Source organism: Equus przewalskii, chromosome 12 (genome assembly GCF_037783145.1).
Source record: "Equus przewalskii isolate Varuska chromosome 12, EquPr2, whole genome shotgun sequence".
Classification (NCBI taxonomy): domain Eukaryota; kingdom Metazoa; phylum Chordata; class Mammalia; order Perissodactyla; family Equidae; genus Equus; species Equus przewalskii.
The window spans coordinates 27,124,962-27,145,776 of record NC_091842.1 but is presented as its reverse complement, the minus strand read 5'-3'; the positions used below and the strand labels follow the sequence as shown (position 1 = coordinate 27,145,776).

Sequence of the window (20,815 nt, the reverse complement as noted above, 5' to 3'; positions counted from 1 at the left end):
CACGCTGGCCACTCGAGCCCACTGGCCCCCCAGACACCAGCTAAAAATTTTTCAAAGATGAGTCCCACTCAGAGTCCTAGGGTGAGCCTCTGGATCTCAGAGATGACCGGTCCAATCCCCCACCACAGCCTCTGCTTCATGCTCCTCCAACTTCTTCTTGAATGCCCCTTATGATGGGAAGCTCACTACCTCACAGTGTACCCCTTTTGATTTTTGAACAAATTTTCTCCTCAAGTGTAAATATTTCTCTTGAAAGTCATCACCATAATATACGCTTCTGAAAATTCCAAACAATACAATAAAAATGTGTTAAGTAGAAAATAAAATCTCTTCCATAATCCTACTGCTGAGAAAGCTACTGTTAGCAGTTTGGAATGAATCCTTACAGACGATTACAAATGCCTGCATGAATGCACCTTGTGAATGTACACATTGAACATAAATGGAATCAGGTATGTGTATCATTCAGTGTTCCAATTTTCTTACCGAATCATGTGAAATATGGCCTAGATTCCTTCCCATAAGAATGCATATCAGATCTACAACATGATTTCCTTCCTCTCTTTTCCTTGACCTTTCCTGTATTTATTTATTTGACCATTCGTCACTGTTCGAATGGTCTGGTTAGCAGCTGCCTTCCTGTGAGTTCCACTCTCCCTAATAACATATGTCTTTCCCAGCAAGTTAGAGCATAGAATCAGCTCCTCAGCTCTTGGCATGTTCTCCTCAAGCATAGAGCCGTTTCCCCGTGTAGCATGCAGCCTACATGAGCGTCTCAAATAAGAAGACGGACAGCAGGTGTGCTCTAGGTCCTTCCTTCAGACAACTTGATAAGGACCTTAGCTTCTTTGCTGACTGCTGCATTTCTAGCACCTGGCATTTTGGCAGGAAAATCAACATGAATGAATGAATGAATGAATGGATACTTGATACTTACCTGGGAAATATGTTTGGCAAATTGTGTGAAGATTTTTTTAAAATAGATCTTCTAACGTAATTTTTTTGGCCTAGTATATAGAGAATTGTGACCAATTCTCAGTGCTAAATTTTATAAACACCTGTAGCTAAACATACTTGTCATGTACCAGACACTTCTAGTGCTTTCTGTGTCATCACCTCTCTTATGACAATCCTATGAGGTAGGTGTAGTACTATTATAATCCCCATTTAGTGAGCATAAAATGAGGCATAGAGAGCTTAAGTAATTTGCCCAAGGTCACACAGCTAACAGATGACAGAGTCAGGAGTTTAACCCAGGCAGTCTAGCTACAAAATCCATGCTCTTAACCGCAATGACGTACCACCTCTCTAGTGCCCCGCTGCAGAATGGATGCAGGGAACAATGTTTTGAGACATTAACTGAGGCTCCCATCCTCCCACCCTGGTATCCTTTAACCTCTCTCCACCATTCAACGTGGCATTCTGTCCTGCCTCAGAAGGGGAGGGCTGAGGCTGGCAACAGAGAATAAAATCAGATTTTTGGTTTTTGGTTTCAAAGCAGGCCTTTAAAAGTCATAGCAGGGGCAAGGCACTTGTAAGCCAGGGCTCAGATTGCAGGAACTGGGCAAAAGAAAGAAAGATGTTTTTGCTGTAAACTCTGGGTTTGGAAGAGCATGTTGTCAGAAGGAGCGGTTACCTGCCCCAAAGGAGATAAAGGCTTGCCTTGCCGTCAGGAGGAGGAGGATGGGGAAGAGTGGGGAGAGCCCTGATGCTGCCGGGGTCCTGAGAAAGGGGTCCCGCCCTCTGTCCCTTCTCCGGGCTGAAACCCCAGCCCCGTCTCTCTTCGCTCCCCATGGCAGCCCCAGTTCCCAGGGCCGGGCCTGCCCACAGTAATAAATAAGTGACTGTGTATTAGGCCAGTATTGGAGCTTTACTCTCACCGTCTCATTAATCCTCACGGTGCGGCTGAGAGGTGGGTACAGTCATGGTGCCCACTTCACAAAGGTGGAGACCCACCCAAGATCACCCAGCTGGTGGATGAAGGAGCACGACCTGGGCTCAGGTATATCTAAGCCCAATGCCCATGTCTACACCGGGGGTCAGCAAACTATGACCTGCTGCCTGTCCTTGTGAAGACTGTTATCGGATCACAGCCACGCCCACTCCTTTACTATTGTCTGTGGCTGCTTTTACTACAATTCCCAGTTAAGTAGTTGCCACAGAGACTGTGTGTGGCCAGCAAAGCCAAAAATATCGATCATCTGGCCCTCTACAGGGAAAGCTTGCTGACCTCGGGTCTAAATCACCAGACCACGCTGCCCTCACACCCGCACCTCAGATCCTGGACTTTGGCGATGTTCACAGATCCTCAGACTTGCAAAGCCCACCGTCAGAGTGTAGCGTCCCCATCTGTAGAATGGGTGAATAGTCCCTGCCTCCCAGGGTCGTTGTGAAGACATGATGATGAGCACTTCTTACACCTGGAGGCACATGAAAATTCTCTGGGGAGCTTTTAAGACAATACTGATGCTCGGTCTGACCCCAGACCAGTTAATTCAGAATTGCTCAAGGTGGGGTCCAGATATCTGTATGTTCTAAAAGCTCCTCAGAGGATTCTTCTTTTTTCTCTTTTTAAACTTTCTATTTGGTTATTCTCTTTGCTTTCCCCAATTCATTCCCCACACAACAGTTAGCAATTTTCTTTTTAAACATAACTTAGACCACATTGCTGTCTTGTTAAGGAGGTCCATGACTTTTCATCACGTGCAATCCCACCCTGTGCTGGGTTCTATCAGGCCCCACTGGCTAGCTCTGCACCCCATTGTCCTATTCACAGTGCACCAGCCATGCTGGTCTCCTTCTCTCTCCTCAAGCACACCTGCCACAGGGCCTTTGCCTGTGCCTGGAACACCCTTACCCTGCTCTTCAGCCTTTTCTGGTCATTCAGGTTCCAGTGCAAACACCAGCAACTCAGAGGGTTCTTCCCAGGCTGCTCTGTCTCCCCCTGCCTCTGCTTCCAGCGCTCTTGGCCCCATGACCCCTGTTTGCTTCAAATCGTGTATGATTGTGTTTGAGTGTACCTTGTTTATGTTTCTAACCTTTTTAATGTAAGTGCCTTTGTTCGTGGCTGTTTCCTGCCTCCTAGGACAATGCCTGACCCAGATTTGGAGCTCAATTAATGTTTCTTGAATTAATTAATGAATAAATGACCTAATTTAATTCTCACGCAAACTCCACAGTCCATTTCAGTGCTTCTCAACCACGACTGGTATTAGAATCTCTCAGGGAGCTTTAAAAAATTACTGATGCTCAAGCCCAAACCCGATGGATTCAGTTTCATTGGTCTGGGGTGGTGTGAGTCTGGGCATCTTTTTTCTTTAAGCCCCCTAGGTGATCCTAATGTGTAGCCATTTAGGCTGAAATCCACACTTAAATCTGTGACTCCTCTTGGCAGAAGGACGGCTGCCGGGGCAGAGCCTGTCAGTCAGAATTGCCACTTCACTCAAGCTCATACTTGCAGGAAGCCTGGTTACTCTCAGGCCCACTGGGGCCCTACCAGGGCTGGGCCAGTAAACTCTGGGGCACTTGAGGAAGGAAGTCGTGGCCTGAAGAACAGGCTCCTGGTTCCCTTTGTGACCTGAGCAGGACCCGCAGGCAGCTGGGTGTTCTAAAGAAATCCAGAGGCAGAAATGGAGTCCCTTCCTGGACACACTGAGGCCACAGCAGCCTCAGCCGCAATGTTCTGAGTTCCGGGGTGCTGGAGGCCCAGGGGTGGCCCTGGGGAAGAATGAGTAGGAGGAGCCCTGCCCTGCCCTTGCTGAGAGGAGCTTGCCCATGGACAAAGCAGGGGGCTGGGGGTCACATGGAGGGCCAGAAACAAAACACCCTGGGGCACTGGGTGTGGCATTGAATGTTCCTGAACTCAGGCATATAGATTGGAATTTGATCGAGCATATAGATTGGAATTTGAATCCCAGCTCTTTTTTTTTCTTTTACTGAAGTAGCATTGGTTTATAAAACTATATAAATTTCAGCTCTGAGTATCATACTTCAACTTCTGAATACATTACATCATGTTCCTCACCAAAAATCTGGTTGCCATCCATCAGCATAGACACGTGCCCCTGTACCCCTTTCACCTCCCCCCACCTCCCTTCCCCCTGGTAACCACCAAGCTGTTCTCTGTATCTCTGTGTTTGTTTGTTTGTTGTTATTATTTTATATTCTTCATATGAGTGAAGTCATATTTGTCTTTCTCTGTCTGACTTATTTCACTTCACATAATACCCTCAAGGTCCATCCATGTTGTCACAAATGGCAAGATTCCGTCTTTTTTGTGGCTGAGTAGTATTCCATTGTGTATATATGTACCACATCTTTATCCATTCATCATCAGTGGGCACTTTGGTTCTTTCCAAGTCTTGGCTATTGTGATAATGCTGCGGTGGACATGCGGGTGCAGATATCTTTTTGAATTAGTGTTTTCATGTTCTTTGGATAAATACCCAGAAGTGGACCAGCTCTGTCCCTAAGCAGCTGTGTGGCCTCGTGTGTGTCACTTATGCTTTCCGAGGCTCAGTTTCCTCACCTGTAAGATGGATACAACTCACAGGGCTGTTGAAAGAGTTAAAGGAGATGATTCGTGCCAAGTGAGCTGCTCAGCACCTGGAAGGCAGAAGCCCTGCCTGGCCTCACCCCCTAGTGATAGTCATCTACACAGCGTACACACACGTCAAATCATCACATTGTACACCGTAAATATATACAAGTTCATTTGTCCACAGACCTCAATAAAGCTGGAAAAAATAAAAATAAAGTGTGTTTAAAAAATATATTGAACATTAGAAAGTGATACATCCTGAGGAGGAACGTCAAGCAGGGAAGGGAGAGTGGGAAGTGTCAGACGGGAGAGGCATCCGATCTTGGTTAGGGAGCTCGCTGAAGGCTCACTGAGCTGAGACCTGGGGGTGGCGAGGCAGTGACCCCTGTGGGAGGAGCGTCCTGGCAGAGAAACCAGCGAGCACAAAGGCATGAAGAGCACTGCCTGGAGTCAGCTAGCAGGGCCAAGCGAGAGGCTTAAGATTCAGGAACTTCGCAAGCTGGCTGTTAAAACTTTGGTAGCTTGAGATTGGCCACGGTGAGAAGATTTAATCACAGATGCTGGTGAACACTATAAGTGGGGACATTTTTGCTGTTGTTCACAGAGAGCCAGTTTACCAGCAGCTCAGCTGCAGGCCAGAATTTCAAAGAACAGGCAGCAGGGAGACCACTGTGGCTGGAGCAGATTGGGCAAGGGGGTGAGAGACGAGTAAGAGCCGTGCCATTGGGTGGGACCCTGCAACCGGCTCTCAGGACTTTGGTGTTGACTCTGAGTGAGATAGGGAGCCGTAGGAGGGTTCGTTAAAAAATAGCTTTATTTCGATATAATTTAATATCATAAAATTCACTCATTGTAAGTGTGCAGTAACTATTATTATTGCTATTTAGTAAATTTACAAAGTTGTGCAGCCATGACCATAATCCAAATTTAGAACATTTCCATCACCTCCAAGAGCTCCCTCGTGCCCATCTGCAGTCATCTCCCGTTCACGTGCACAACCCAGAGGCAACCACCGATCTACTGTCTGTCTCTGTACTAGAGGGCTTGGAGCAGAAAAGGGACAGGGTGGAACTTACATTATTGTCACGATTGCATCCTTCCTGTACAATATCATAAAGTTTCTGTTCCCTTTTCAGGTGAGATGGTGGCCTGAATTTTCAGGGAAAACCTCTACCAGGTCCAGGACACTCACCAGGCACTGGAGCTGGAATTTAATCTCCCAGCCACTGTGAGCTGTGAGCAAAGCTTGGCTCACTGGCTCAAAGTGTGCCGGCCAGTTGAAGCCACTGTGTCGTCCGCTGGCTTCTGGCTCTGCCCACTCTTGGCTGCCTTTGGAGCCAAAGTTTCCCCAGGAGGCGGAGACAGCAAATTGCCTTCCTCAGCAGGAACATTTACAGGCCTTAAGGCCTGTGTTCAGCTGAAGCAGAGCCTAGAAGTCGTCTGCGTTTCCTGGGTTCAAGAACAAGGTAAGGGGGAGAGAAATCCTTCAGTGACATGTGTCAGCTGCTCCTGAGGCCCTTGCTGATTAAGCCAAGAAGGGGGCACGACTGAAATGGCCTTACTGGAGGAGAAGGCCTGGGGATTCTAATTATCAGCTGTCAAGGGGCCAGGGCATCCAGGGTGGGAGGTGGAGGAAAAGGCTGGGGCAGAATTTTGGAGAGGTGAGGAGTGGGGAAGGAGAGGCCGGGGGCGGGGAGTCTGAGGCCACAGGCCCCAGAGCTGGTGGCCAAGCAGAGGCTGGGGCCTAGTGCTTTTTGGGAGGTGAGACCTGGAAGTCACTTGTCCTCTCCAAGCCTCACTTTCCTTATCTGTAAAGTGGGGAAAATAACACATCATAGAGTTACTATAAGGATTTAAGGAAATTACGTTTATAAAGCACTTTCCAAATGTTTGGTATGTGTTAAGCTTTCCGTAAGTGGCAGTTATCATTGTTGTGATACATTCTTATTGTTGGTTATTGTGTTAGTCCGTTTGGGTGGCTGTAACAAAAGTACCATATACCAGGCGGTTTAAACAACATTTATTTCTCCCAGTTCTGGAGGCTGGGCAATCCAGGATCCCGGTGCTGCAGGCAGATTTGGTGTCTGCTGAGAGCCCACTTCCTGGTTCATAGACAGCTGTCTTTTCATCGTATCCTCACCAGGCAGAAGCAGCAAGGCAGCTCTCTTGGGTCCCCTTTATAGGGGCTCCACGCTCAGGACCTAGTCACCTCCCAAAGGCCCCACCTCCTGATGCCATCACATTGGGGGTTAGGACTTCACGTATGAATTTTGGGGGAACACAAACATTGAGTCTCTGGCAGTTATCATTATCATTTCTGCTGTTATTATTATTACCAAGAGGAACTTGGCGGAAGGAAACTGAACCTGGGGTTGCAGCCCCTAGGCCTCTGCTTCTCAAACTTTAATGTGCACACAGCGCCCCTAGGGTTCCTGTTACAGCTCAGAGTCTAATTCCACACACGTCTGGGGTGGGGTCTGAGATTCTGCAGGTGATGCTGGTCCATAGACCACGCTTTCAGTGGCGAGACCCTAAAACTGCACCGTCCAATGCAATAGCCACTAGCCACTTGTAGCTGTTGAGCACTTGAAACATGGCTAGTCCAAACTGAAGTGTGCTTGTGAGTGTAAAGTGTGCTTGTAAGTGTAAAACTGAAAGTGAAAATAGGATTTTCAGGACTAAGTACAAAAAAAAAGAATGTAAAAAATATCTCTTCAATAATTTCTTTTTATATTGATTACACGTTAAAATTATAGTCTTCATCTTCATATAATCTTGGGAAATGGGCTTTGAGTCACTGACCTCAGACCCACAGAGATCCACAGGCAGTGAGAGATGGAAGGATGGACCTCAGGCTCAGAGAGGAGAAATGACCAAAATCCCACACAGAACTAAAACTCCAGCCCAAGACTCTGTTCTACGAGTCAATATGTACTATAGTCTCCATCAGGGCTGACCACAGGCTTCTTTCCCACCTCAGTTTCTCCCCAGAGCCCAGAATTCAGGACCATGTGCTCTCTCCTCTCTTTGGTGACAGGCAGGAGGCAACGACATGAGACTGTGGCTAAGAGGCCTGGTCCTCCAGGCTCTGAGGAGCACCCGGGGAGTCTGTGGTCCTCGTGGGCAGCCACCACCTCTGCCTGTCCCTCAGAAGATTGTGGCCACCTGGGAAGCCATCAACCTGGGGAGGCAGCCAGTGCCTGAGTACTTCAACTTTGCCCGTGACGTGCTGGACGTGTGGACTCAGCTGGAAAAGGTGAAGCCCACAGTGTCCTAGTGTCCATCTTGGGCATTGGAGGCTGCCCTGGGTACCCCAAAGAGACTCAAGGCTCCAAGTCACATTGATCTGGACATTTTGACCCAGGAATTTTACAAGTCCTAAAATTGAAACTGTTAGCATTTAAGCCTTAGAAAAAAATTATGACCAAGTTATGCGAGCCTTAGACACCCTTGCCCAATCCCTCATGTGCCTCATATTCCTGAGCCCAAATCACACAGTGAGATAGTTGCATCCCTTTTGATTCATTTCCCATCATTCTGATCAAGTGAAGAAGAAAGTTCTTACTGCTGCTACTCTACCCTTAACCTCTCTCTCATTGTCATGCACTTCCCTTTTAAATAAGGAGAGAGCTCAGCTCTGGCTCAAAGCTTTTCATAATTCACAGCAGGTACATATGTAGAATTGAACTAAGTTTATCTTGATCTCATTGTGTCTCTGTACATATGCTTCCTTCTTTATTTCTCCTTCCTTATATATCTGTTATGTCTCTCTCTCTATTATATAGTCACCTTTTACTTATGTTAAAGATGCTAGCTTTTTTTATAGTAGGGGGATATAAACTGTATTTCAAAGGTATTTATTTATGCTAATTTTAAAGAAAAAATATGGGGCGGGCCACGTGCCCGAGAGGTTAAGTTCATGCACTCCACTTCGGTGGCCCAGGGTTTCTCTGGTTCAGATCCTGGGCGCGGACATGGCACCGCTCATCAGGTCATGTTGAGGCGGCGTCCCAAATAGCACAACCAGAAGCACTCACAACTAGAATATACAACTATGTACTGGGGGGCGGGGTGCTCTGGGGAGAAGAAGAAGAAAAGCAAAAGATTGGCAACAGATGTTAGCTCAGGTGCCAATCTTTAGGGAAAAAAATTTGCCTAAAAAAAGAAAAAATGTGAAATGAGTAATACTGTTAGTAAATATAGTGTCAGTGGATATGGTAAAATTTATGAAGGTGGGTGAGAATGACTGAGACATAAAAGCAGGCTTTGCAGTCAGGTAGACACGGTTCGTCCACTTGAAGTGTGACCTTGGACAAATGCCCTAAGTTCTTTGGATCTCAGTTTTCTCGTCTATAAAATGTGAGTCTTACCTATGACGCTTGGAGTTGTCATGAGAATTAAATGACGCGTGTATGTAAGAGATGGAGCCAGGGTGCTCCATTCCTGCGTACAAAGTCTAAGCTCTTTTCACCACACCAGGATCATCCTTAGAGGACCTCCTCTAATGGTAAAAACAAACAAACAAAGTTAAGTCAGCAAAAATGAAAAAATAAGGACTTTCTAAAATTTTCTCCACTTTAAAAGCAAGAACAACCAGAAGAACAAAAATCTTGGGAAAATTGTCAGAATCAACTTTTCAGAACTCTAGAAACTAACCAGAGGCTGGAGTAACTCAGGGAGTGTTTATTAAAGAAACACCATTAAAGATTTGAGTGAATCTCAGTAAGAATGCCCCTAAGATACTGTCTCCTATAACCAAAAATAGCAAATACCATTACCAAAAATAACGTAGTCTTCGTGACTATTTTGACAAAAGTTTAAAGCGCATCTGATGAAGTTCAACTTTCAGGAACCAAGAACTGCCAGAAAATAGTAGCCTCTACATTATGCATACATTTAGAAGTTTACCTGAAATCTGCCTTTCATTCATAGTATGGATAAGTTGAACTTTACTTTTTAAAAATTTGATTGCCATTAAAGCAAAAATTGTAAGGTTGCAAAAAAAAAAAAAAGAACACTACATCTCAAATTGATCTGCATACTCAATGTAGTCTTTATCAAAATCCCAGTAGACTTCTTTGAAGAAATAGAAAATCTTGTCCAAAAATTCATACAGAAATGCAAGGGACCCATAATAACCAAAACAATCTTGAAATGGAAACACAAAACTGGAGGACTCACATTTCTCTATTTTTAAAACCTACTAGAAAGTTACAATAATCAAGACTGTGTGGGGGGGAAAGTTACAGTGTGGCACTGGCACGAAGGTAGACGCAGATAAATGGGATACAATTAAGAGTCCAGAAATAAACCCATAAATCTATGGTCAACTGATTTTCAACAAAGGTGACAAGAAAATTCAATGGGGAAAGAGTTGTCTTTCCAACTAATGGTGCTGGGACACCCGGATAGTCACATGCAAAGAATGAATCTGGTCCCCCAACTCAGACAACATAAAAAAAATTAACTCAAAAATGGGTCAAAGACCTAATGAAGGAGTAAAAAGTATGAGATTCTTAGAAGAAAACATAGGTGTATCCTGGATTAGGCAATGGTTTCTAAAGTACAAGCAACAAAAGAAAAAATAGACAAATTGGACTTCATGAAAATTAATGACATTTGTATACCAAAGTGAAAAGTTAGCCCACAGAATGGGAGAAAATATTTGCAAATCACGTATCTGATGAGGACCTACTATCCACAATATATAAAGAACGCAAACTCAACAATAAGAAGACAACTCAATTAAAATATGAGCTAAGGATTTGGATAGATGTTTCTCTAAAGAATATAAACAAATGGTCAATAGACACATGGACAATACTCACCATCTTTATTCATTAGGGAAATGCAATCTCAGCGATAATGCACATAGAGATTGCACGTAGAGGATCATAGCTAATACCAAAATCAAAAACAAAAAGAAAAGTACAATAAAAAGTGCTAATAAAGATGTAGAGAAATTGGAACCCTCAGACGTTGCTGGTGGGAATGTAAAATGGTGCAGGTGCTGTGGAAAAGTTTGGCAGTTCCTCAAAAAGTTGCACATAGAGTTGTCATATGATCCAGCAATTACACTCTTAGGTATATATCCAAGGGAATAGAAACATATGTCCACACAAAAACTTGTACACGTATGTTCATGGCAACATTATTCATAACAGCCAAGAAGTGAAAGCAATCCTGACGTCCATCAACTGATGAAGAGACAAATAAAACGATGGTACCATCCATACAGTGGAATACGATTCAGTCATTAAAAGTAATGTAGCACTGATGCATGCTACAACATAGATAAACCTTGAAAACCTTATGCTAGGTGAAAGAAATCAGACACAAAAGGCCACATACTGTCTGATTCCATTCATTTGAAAGATCCAGAATCAGCAAATCCATAGAGACAGAAAGGATTAGTGGTTGCCAGGGGCTGAGAAAGGAGAGAATAGAGTCTGTACAGTATTTCTTTTTAGGGTAATGAAGATGTTTGGGAATTAGATAGTGGTGATCGTTACACAACTTTGTGAATATACTAGAAACACTTGAATTGTGCACTTTAAAATGGTGAAGTTCTATGGTGTGAGAATTATGTCTCATAAAAAAGGGGAAGGACATGGAACATTGTAAATTGTACCCTACTTTTGCATTAAAAATGTGGTATGGAAAAAAATACCTATGTCTGCCTAAAGAAGCACTGGAAGGATATGCAAGAAACTGATAATATTGGTGATTCATTGAGGCTGGTGAAGTGGGAACAGGGTAGAGAGGGACAGGATGAGGACGAGACTTCTCAATGCATAGCTTTTTGTATTGTTTTCATTTTTGAATCCCGTGACTGTGATAACTATAGTAAAAATAAAATTAAATAAATAATAACAACAAGCAAACAAAAGTCCTCAACAAATGTTTTCTATTTTTTTCTGCCTACACTGCTGTCTAGGCTGGGCACCGGCCCCCGAACCCTGCATTCTGGTGGGTCGATGGCTTGGGAGCAGAGGTCAAGTGGAGCTTTGAGGAGCTGGGGGTGCAGTCCAGAAAGGCGGCTAACGTGCTAGGGGGCGTGTGCGGTCTGCAGCCTGGGGACAGAATGATGCTGGTGCTCCCGCGGCTCCCAGAATGGTGGCTGGTCAGCGTGGCTTGTATGCGCACAGGTCAGTGGGCAAAGCTGAGATTTCCATCTGGGGCCGACACTCCCTGCCGGGGCTTTGCAGTGTTCACAAGGTTTGGGAGATGAAGCAAAATATACCCTATGTGGAGTTCTGTTTACTTTCACTCTGCCCAACAGTCACAAACTTGATTGTACACAGGGGCCAGACAGCAATATAATTGACTAAAGCAGGCAAGCGTGAGGCAGTAGGGAGCGCTGAGGACTGAGGTGAGCTGGAGATCACATACCTCATCAAACGGGGAACTGCTTCTCAACTCCAACCAAATGTTTCCATGTGTCAATGAGGACCAGTGTTTCCAGATATTCAAATTTTGTAACAGAAGACTCTGGATGTTTATGAAAAAACTTCCAGTCGTCTAATGTTGACAACTAAATATTTATTTAAAAACTTCTGAGTGGGACAAACCAAGCATATTTTCTGCTGGTTGTGGTTTGGGAGCCGCCGGTGTGTGGATAGTAATACAGTTATGGATGAGAGACCTATACAAGCAATCTACACAAGTTTCGCTCTTAGACTTCATGGCTCTCAACACTGGAGCATCTTCCAGCTCCCAAGGGAAGGAAGAGAAGGACAAAATAATCAAAGCAATGAGATTATCCCTGAGGTTCCTCTTCCTGCTGTCACGAATGTCCAGGACAGAGGACCGTTGGTCTTCTTGGCATGGTTCTTCCAGCAGAGGAGCAGAGGTTGCAAAAGGACACAGCACGTAGAGCCCAGAGAGCCTCTGCTGACCCTGTCCAACGAGCTTATTGAAAGGGCTGAGTTTATATGCTGATTTTACAAAAGCAAGACAACTGCTTTTGGTGGAGAGCTGGTTTCTCCATCCTCTGGGAAGTTTCCACCACTTGGAATGTTGTCCACCCACTTCCAATCACGTCCATAGAACAATCTCCCTAAAATACAGATTTTACAAATAAGGCTTGCAAAACAGGAAGATACAAACTCACACCAGAGAAGTAGCTTTGTATATGAATGAGCTTTATTCAACCATTTTGTGAACGGATTGTCTAAAAAGCAAAGAGGCAGGAACTCTAATTTTAGTTTTACATGTTTTTGCACAATACACAAAAGTGAGCACCATCATGGTGTATCTAGCTCGAGGAAAAGAAATAGGCAAACAGATTGGGGAGCTCTCCATATTCTTCCATGACATTTGAGGTCCATTTAAATGAGGGCCATTTAAAGGGTTTCCCAAATAAGGAAACCGCTGCAGTTTCTTGAAGACCTACTATGTGCCAGGCACTGTGTTGGGCACTTTGCACGATCAGAACTCCCCTTTGGAACATTATTATCGTTACTTTTCCTGTTGCCTAAACATCTCCAGTTCTCCTAATTATACAGATTTACCATTTCTTTGCTGTCCAAACAAAATAACTCAAGACCACGTCCCACACTGCCATGTCAAGTCTAGCATCTTCCCATTTAGACAGTACTCAAGCTGGATGTCCTTGCATTCTCATATTCCCACACTCTCCTAAGATGCACTTGTCACTTTCCTTCAAGTCTGTGATGTTGGACTCATTTCTCTTGCTGATAGCTCCAGCTGTCTACTGTCTGCCTGGGCCCCCAAAGCACCACAGACAACTCCAGGGGGAACAGACTTCTGGAAATAGCTAAAACAGAGAGATGGAGTGAAAAAACACACCATTCACCTCCAAAAGTGTTCACGCTGGGGTTTAAACCCTGTAGAAGTTTAGGAGATAGAGTGAAGGGCAATGAGAACTTTGGTTTGGTCCCACACTATTTGGGATTGGCCCTTCCTCTGTCTTCTGTCCTCACTCATTGGCTGTGGCAGGATGACTCATTCTTTCAGGATGTCTTTCTTCTTGTCTGTGAAATGGGAGTGCTGGACTCAATGGAGTATTTACAACCTGCATTCTGAGATACTCAAGTGGTTTTTTCAAGCGTTTAATTAAAGTTTTCCCCTGCTTTCTGCTTCCTCATCCCCTATCCTTGGGGAGAGAGGAACTCAGCTGCCCTCAGAGTGGTTTTGGTTGAAATTATGTGGGGTCCTGGAGCCCCCACCTGCTACACCTACCCACCTGCCCCAAGCATCCCACACCCAACACTGGGATCCATTGTGGTCTTTTGTTTGAAAGGCATGGAAAACCCCTGGGCTAGGTAATCTCTAAGACAATACAACACAATGCTCCGGATCACGGACTCTCAGGTTTACTGCTGCCTGGGTTCACAATTCCAGCTCTACAACACATTAGCTGGGTGATCTTGGGCCAGTTATTTCACTTAATTAAGGCATAAAGGCCTAAGTTTTAGTTTTTTTAAATCTGCAAAATGGGTATAATAATAGCATTTGCTCTCCAGGCTTGTGAGAATTAAATGAAATAATGCATGCAAAGTTCTTAGCACATGTACATGCTCCATAAATACATTCTGGATTTCATTACTATCAGTATTGCTACTTTTTCCAGTTCAGGCATTCCAACCCTGTCCAGCCCCTTCCTGCTCCTGTGTCTTATGGGAACATCCAGTCTGGACCTCTTCACAGGGGTCTTCCCCTGCTGCCCAGTCAACATCCCTTGTCTGTGTGGTTTCAGGGGCCGTCATGATTCCAGGTGTCTCTCAGCTGACGGAGAAGGACCTCAAGTATCGGCTGCAGGCGTCCAGGGCCAAGTCCATTATCACCAGTGACTCCCTGGCTCCGAGGATAGATGCCATTAGCACCGACTGCCCCTCCCTCCAGACCAAGCTGCTGGTGTCAGACAGCAGTCGGCCAGGCTGGATGAACTTTAGGGAGCTTTTCCGGTAAGTTGGGGCTCTCCAGAGGACAGCATGAAAATGAGACCCAGGAATCTCTCCTTTAAGCAAGAGGAGATGGAATGCATTGGTGATTGCACACGAGGAGAGGGCATCAGAAAGGAACGCTCACTTTGGAAGCAAGACAAACCTGAGACCTAATCCTGGTGACCACCTTAAGATCCTTCAGTCACTTAGTCAATACTGGAACTGTCACCAGCTTTCTGTGCTTCATGTGCCTCTATAACGATGAGAGTGGTTACGAAGCCATTAGCTGGAGTAAATGAGTAATCTGTGTGATGCATTCGGTACATAGTAGGTGGTCAGTTAGTAATATAATAATTGAGCGCTTAGTGTCTGCTAGGCATTGTGCTAGGTAAGCATTCACCTACATTCATTCATGGGACAAAGATTTAATGCACATCTGTTTTGCAACAAGCATAGTGTTTTGGTGCTCAGAACACAATAATGAATCAGACGTCATCTTATTTAATCCTTGAAAAATGCTCTGTGAAGCGGACTTTAACCCGATTGTACAGATGAGGAAACTGAGACTTGGCAAAGTAGCGACCTGCTCAAGATGCTGACAAGTAGTCAAGTCAAGGTTGGGGCAGAACCAAAGCCATTAGCCTTTGAGCAAGACCCTGGTGCAAACCTCGGTGGGAGTTTGAGACTTTGTCCTGATGGAGGGAGAACCAAAAAGGGGTCCTCTCCGGGGCCTGCAAAGATAAGGCACAAACGCCCACCCCACACACCAGCTGCTTCAGATTCACCCGGGGGCTGTTCTTTTATTTTTTTTGACTAATATCAACATTTGTCTCTTGTCCCTAGCTTTATTTAAGAAAGAACTATGGGTCACATTCATTTAAAAGTGTTATAATTTTTAGGATTATAAGACCCACAGGCACGCATTGTAAATAATATATCCTGTATTTTCCAAAATATTATATTTCCAGCATATGGTATTTTTCTACACTACATTTTCATTATGTTATATTTCAATATAATGATTAGTAGCCAACACTTAAACAGAAAATATTCAACATGTTTAAGTAGTAAAGTTAAGCACAAAAGACGTATTTAAAAGTTTGAGGATATGGTAAGTACTTTTTAGATTGTTCTTTCCTACACTAGAATATAAACTTTCTACCCTAAAATTATGGGAATTTATTTGTTCATTTTGGGATGCTGCTTTAAATACAGATTCCAAGGCCCCACATCTGATCTACTTAACCAGACATATCTGAGCAAGGGCCCCAGGAAACTGTATTTTAAGAGATCTGCCCAGGTAATTTTGATGAGCTGTGGGGTTGGTCCAGATCAGTGGTTCTCCATTGTGGCTGTCATTAGAATTACCTGAGGAGGCTTTTAAAAAAATACCAACGCCAGGCCCACCTTCAAAGATTCTGATTTCATTTTCTCCGGGGTGCTGCCCAGGCAATGGCACTTCTTTTAAAAACTTACTAGGTGATCCTAAGCTCAGCCGGGGTCGAGAACCAGTGAGTTAGAAGATTCTCCAGATCACAGAACTTTAGGAATCACCCAGAATTCTAAACTTCAAACTTAGGGAACCCTTTAGAAAACAGCCCTAAGTCACCAGGAATTGAGGTGGGGGTGGGGCTGGGCTCAAACGTGCAGAAGTGTGGCCGTGGATCTGTGTGTGTTCCACCAGAAAGTCCTCATGCCACGGTGAAAGAGCCCAGGCTCCTTTGAGTGAGCCTTTTAGCCATTTTGAGCCTCAATTTCTTTATCTGCAGAGGGTTATGGTGAGAGTTCCCACCCTGTGGGGCGACTGTAGGGGTCAGAGATAATGCAAGCTGGAGCTCCCAGTACAGTGCCTCACGCTTGGTGATTATTGAGACAATGGCCAGTAGTGTCGTTATAGATATCGTTACCATGACTGTTTTTAACTATTGGTAGTACCACCCAGTATTTTTACATTTTACAGGGAGGCATCCACAGAGCATGACTGCGTGAGGACCAAAGCTCAAGACCCATTGGCCATCTACTTCACAAGTGGCACTACCGGGGCCCCCAAGATGGTGGAGCACTCCCAGGCCAGCTATGGTCTGGGTTTCGTGGCCAGTGGAAGGTACGGTGGACAGCTTGTCTGACGGGTCCAAGGAACCGAAAGGAGGCGAGTGAGCTGGAGGGGTGTGAGTGAGGGGGAAAGGGGCAGGAGTTGAGGTCAGAGAGCTAAAAGGGGTCAGAGCAGGTAGGATCTAAAGGCTTTGGGCTTTACTCTGAGAGAGGTGAGAAACCATCGGAGGGTTTTCTTTTTTTCAATTGTGGTAAAATAGACACAACATAAAATTTACCCTTTTAAACATTTTTAAGTGTAGAGTTCAGTGGCGTTAAGTACACTCACGTGGTTGTGCCATCATCTCCACCATCCGTCTCCAGAACTTTTTCCTCTAGCAAATCAGAAACTGTACCCCATACACAATAATTCCCCATTCTCTCCTCCCCCGAGGCCCTGGCAACCACCATTCTATTTTCTGTCTCTCGGAATTTGACTCCTCTGGGAGCCTCGTATAAGTGGAATCATACAATATTTTTCCTTTTGTGTCTGGCTGATTTCACCTAGCGTAATGTGTTCAAGTTTTATCCATGTTGTAGCATGTATCAGAATTTATGTTTTAAGGCTAAATAGTATTCCAGTGCATGTATATACCAATTTTGTTTATCCATTCATCCATTGATGGACACTTGGGCTGCTGCCACTTTTTGGCTATTGTGAATAGTCCTACTATTAATACAGGTGTACAAATATCTGTACAAAACCTTGCTTTTAATTCTTTTGGGAATATGCACTGAAGTGGAATTGCTGGATCATATGGTGATTCTATGTTTACTTTTTTGAGGAACATTGGAGTATTCTGAACAGAAGAGAGACATGATCTGATTTGTTTTTTTGTTATTTGTTTTTTTAAGATTTTATTTTTTCCTTTTTCTCCCCAAAGCCCCCCGGTACATGGTTGCATATTCTCCGCTGTGGGTTCATTTATTTTTTTAAAGGATCACTCAAGATATTGAGAATAAACTGTAGGGGGCAAGGAATGAGGCAGAGGACCAATTAAGAGGCCAGTGCATTCAGAGGTAAGGGTGGAGGCTTGCCCAGTGGAGTAGCAGTGTGAAGGAATGACAGGAGGCGAGATTCTGAACGTATTTTGAATGTGGGCCTAATAAGATTTCCTGACAGATTTGATGTGAGGTGAGACAGAAAGGGAAGAGTCAAGGATGACACCGAGTTTGATGACCTGGACAACCAGAAGCGTTAACTGAAGGGGGAAGACTGTGGGATGAGCTGTCTGGCGGGAGGAAATGGAGGAGATTGTTTCTGGCATTGAGGTGCTTATTGGACATCTCTATTCCCCGAGTTAAAAGTGGAGATGTTGACTAGGCAGTTGGGTGTTCGTGTCTAGAGTTAATGAGAAAGATTCATGCTGGAGTTATCAGCATAAAGATGGTATTTAATGCCAGGAGATTGGGTGAGATCAGCAAAGAGTAATAAATATGGAAAAGAAAAGAGATCTCAGAACTGAAGGCTTGAGGCATTTCCACAATGAAGAGGGGAAGCGAGGAGAACTCAACAGAGGAGACTGAGAAGGAGCAGCCAATGAGTCGAATGAGGGCCAGGAGAGCGTGCGACCCAGAATCCAAGCGTAGAACATGACGATGTCTCTGTCTTCCATGCTTGCAGGCACTGTTTGCCATCCGAAGATCTTCTTCTTTCTCTGCCTCACCTTTGTAATTCCTACGTATTGTTTACGTCTAGCTCAGGTGTCAACTCCTCTATGGGAGTGTTTCTCAGACCCCACATCCGTCCTTTCTCTGGGTTAGGTGCCCATTGTCTGTAATTGCATAAGGCTCTGTGTTTAATTCTATTAAAGCATACTCTCCAGGGGCTTCCTAGATCTTTATACTTACTAAACCATAAGCCCCTCAAAGCAAGACTCATCATTCATTTCTACATCCCTAATGCTAAGTTCAGAAATAAATGTTGGCTGAATAAAGTGCCCTTGTCACATGGTATTGAAATTATTTGTTCCCTTACATATCACTCCCACTGAACTGCAAGCTCTTGAAAGCATGGGATCTGTCCTTTTAATTCTGTATCCTCAGCCCAGGGCATAGGTGCATAAGAGATGCTCATAAATGCTTGTTGAGACAAAGGTTGACTTTATGGTACTTGTACAGATTTGACAAGCGTACGTGAGTACCCACTGTGGGCAGGGCTCCAAATAAGGTAATATAGATAATGTAATCCTTTTTAAAGGTATAAGCATTGCTGAAGGTCCTGACTTTCTCTGATTTTTGGCAGGCAGTGGGTGGCCTTGACCGAATCAGACATCTTCTGGAACACGACTGACACTGCTTGGGTGAAGGCAGCCTGGACCCTCTTCTCCGCCTGGCCTAATGGATCTTGCATTTTTGTGCATGAACTTCCCCGAGTTGATGCCAAGGTTATCCTGAAGGTAAGAGCCAAAAACAGCTCTTACATGCCGTGTGTAAATGAGATGAGTGGAATATAGGTTTTGAGTTTGTGGGAGAAAGGGCTCAAATAAGGGGCCAGTTCACCTGCTCCATCTCCATGAAGTCCAACCCCAGAATTTTCAGAAGATCTTCTACTCTTTGTTTTTCTTTAGACTCTCTCCAGGCTCCCAATCACCACCCTCTGCTGTGTCCCCACCCTCTTCCGGCTGCTTGTTCAAGAGGATCTGACCAGGTACAGCCCATTTGTTTAGTGTTTTGGGGGCCTAAGTATACGAATAGACAGCAGAATATATACACATGCACACCCACCCTCTCATTCTAACTGTCTCTCTCTCTGTCTCTCTTTGTATGTCTTTCTCTCTCACACACTCAAGCATACACACCGATATCCTTGGCAGACAGCCCTGAACAGTGAACTTCTGGCCCCTAGGAATTTGCATCCAGGTGGAACTGAATAGATATGAGACAGTCTGAAATTTCAGCGCTTGAGGTGGGCTGTCCTCCTGCCATACGTCCATAGGCCATTGCCTTAACAATGTCTACTACTTCTAGAAGATGTAGAGAAATTGTTGGATAATTGTTGGCCACATGTAGAATGGAATTTGTGACCAACGCCTTAGGTCTGGTGGGGCTAGCAAGCTCACCACAGTAGATGTTCCGTCTCTCAGCCCCAGACTAACTCCAGCCAGCCATTCTCTGAGTGAATGCCACTGAACACTCAACAGAAGGGGACAAGACACTGTGGATGGCTTCCATTCTGGGTGAATCCAAAGGAACATCTTCTGGCAGGACAAGTGTAGTTGCTGGCGTATGTGGAGAGAGACCTGACACCCTTGAGAATCCTACCTGGTAGGATGGACCCTGGTCTATGACTCCTTCTTCTGTCCTCTCCCAAGTCTTGGGGAGTTGTCCCTGCCCTCCCCTCATCTTCCCTAATCCCATGTATCTGGCCAAGAAGTGTCTAAGAGAGTGTGTTCTTACAGGATTGTCTCAAGGTGAATCTTTCTATAATATGAGAATTTATCCATTCACTGATCTGTTGTGTGTATCTCCACATCATGACTTTGAACAAAAGCAGACTCTGAATGATTTGTTCAAGAACCATTTGGTTGAAAGATACTCAGTAATATGAAGTAACAGTCAAACCTATTTGATCTTAAGAGAAAAATTGTTGACAATGTATTTGCAATCTCTGATTTTTCACATTTTGGATCATTTGTTGAACAGAGGGGTGGTTTGACAACATATGTAATATCTGTAGGAATTTTAAGCCCATTTGTCAGAATTTTTGGGTTTCAAGAGGGCTACTTTCTATCTTTTAAATTTTTAATTGATTTATCTTTTTCAACCAGGTGGTTGTCCCAACCAATTTATTATCAATCAATTTGTTTCCAACTAGATTATTTTGGCCAATTCACCTGGAATTCAGCACATTATGCCAAAACCTACTATATGAGGTTCTGATTTAGTTCTAAACTCAGGACTGATTTTAATAAAATTGCCTGTCCATGAGGAACACACCTGCAAGCCAGAGGATGGGGCTCTTGGAGCAGATCATAGAACCCAGGAGTTTACTCTCTAGTGCCTCTCGGTATCTGGACCTGGGCAGCAGTGCTGGAGGGCGAGGTGGGGAGGGGGATCCTGACATAGATGGCCTTGTGTTCTTGGCGGAGAAAGGTACCAGTTCCAAAGCCTGAGGCATTGTTTGACTGGAGGAGAGGCCCTGAATCCTGATGTGAGGGAGAAATGGAAGAGCCAGACGGGCCTGGAGCTGCATGAAGGTTACGGCCAGTCTGAGACAGTGAGTTCTACTGGGGCTGGGGTCCCTGTCCCAGGTCACCTCCACCCGAGCTCTCAG

General features: G+C 44.7%; 1 protein-coding gene across 2 annotated transcripts in view; it reads left to right on the top strand.

The window, feature by feature from the left end:
* Nucleotides 1–4,949: 4,949 nt before the first annotated feature.
* Nucleotides 4,950–20,815, top strand: part of ACSM5 (acyl-CoA synthetase medium chain family member 5) — a 36,085-nt gene continuing 20,219 nt past the window's right edge. The window contains exons 1-9 of one of the 2 annotated variants that reach the window (XM_070568467.1): nt 4,950–5,077; nt 5,677–6,006; nt 7,578–7,796; nt 11,478–11,688; nt 14,262–14,469; nt 16,409–16,552; nt 18,785–18,938; nt 19,110–19,189; nt 20,635–20,758. In XM_070568467.1, the coding sequence (XP_070424568.1) occupies nt 7,593–7,796; nt 11,478–11,688; nt 14,262–14,469; nt 16,409–16,552; nt 18,785–18,938; nt 19,110–19,189; nt 20,635–20,758 (1,125 nt within the window). In that variant the 5' untranslated portion in view covers nt 4,950–5,077; nt 5,677–6,006; nt 7,578–7,592. Of the gene's footprint in view, nt 5,078–5,524; nt 6,007–7,577; nt 7,797–11,477; nt 11,689–14,261; nt 14,470–16,408; nt 16,553–18,784; nt 18,939–19,109; nt 19,190–20,634; nt 20,759–20,815 lie in introns of those variants that run through there. The other variant, XM_070568468.1, reaches the window with a different exon arrangement.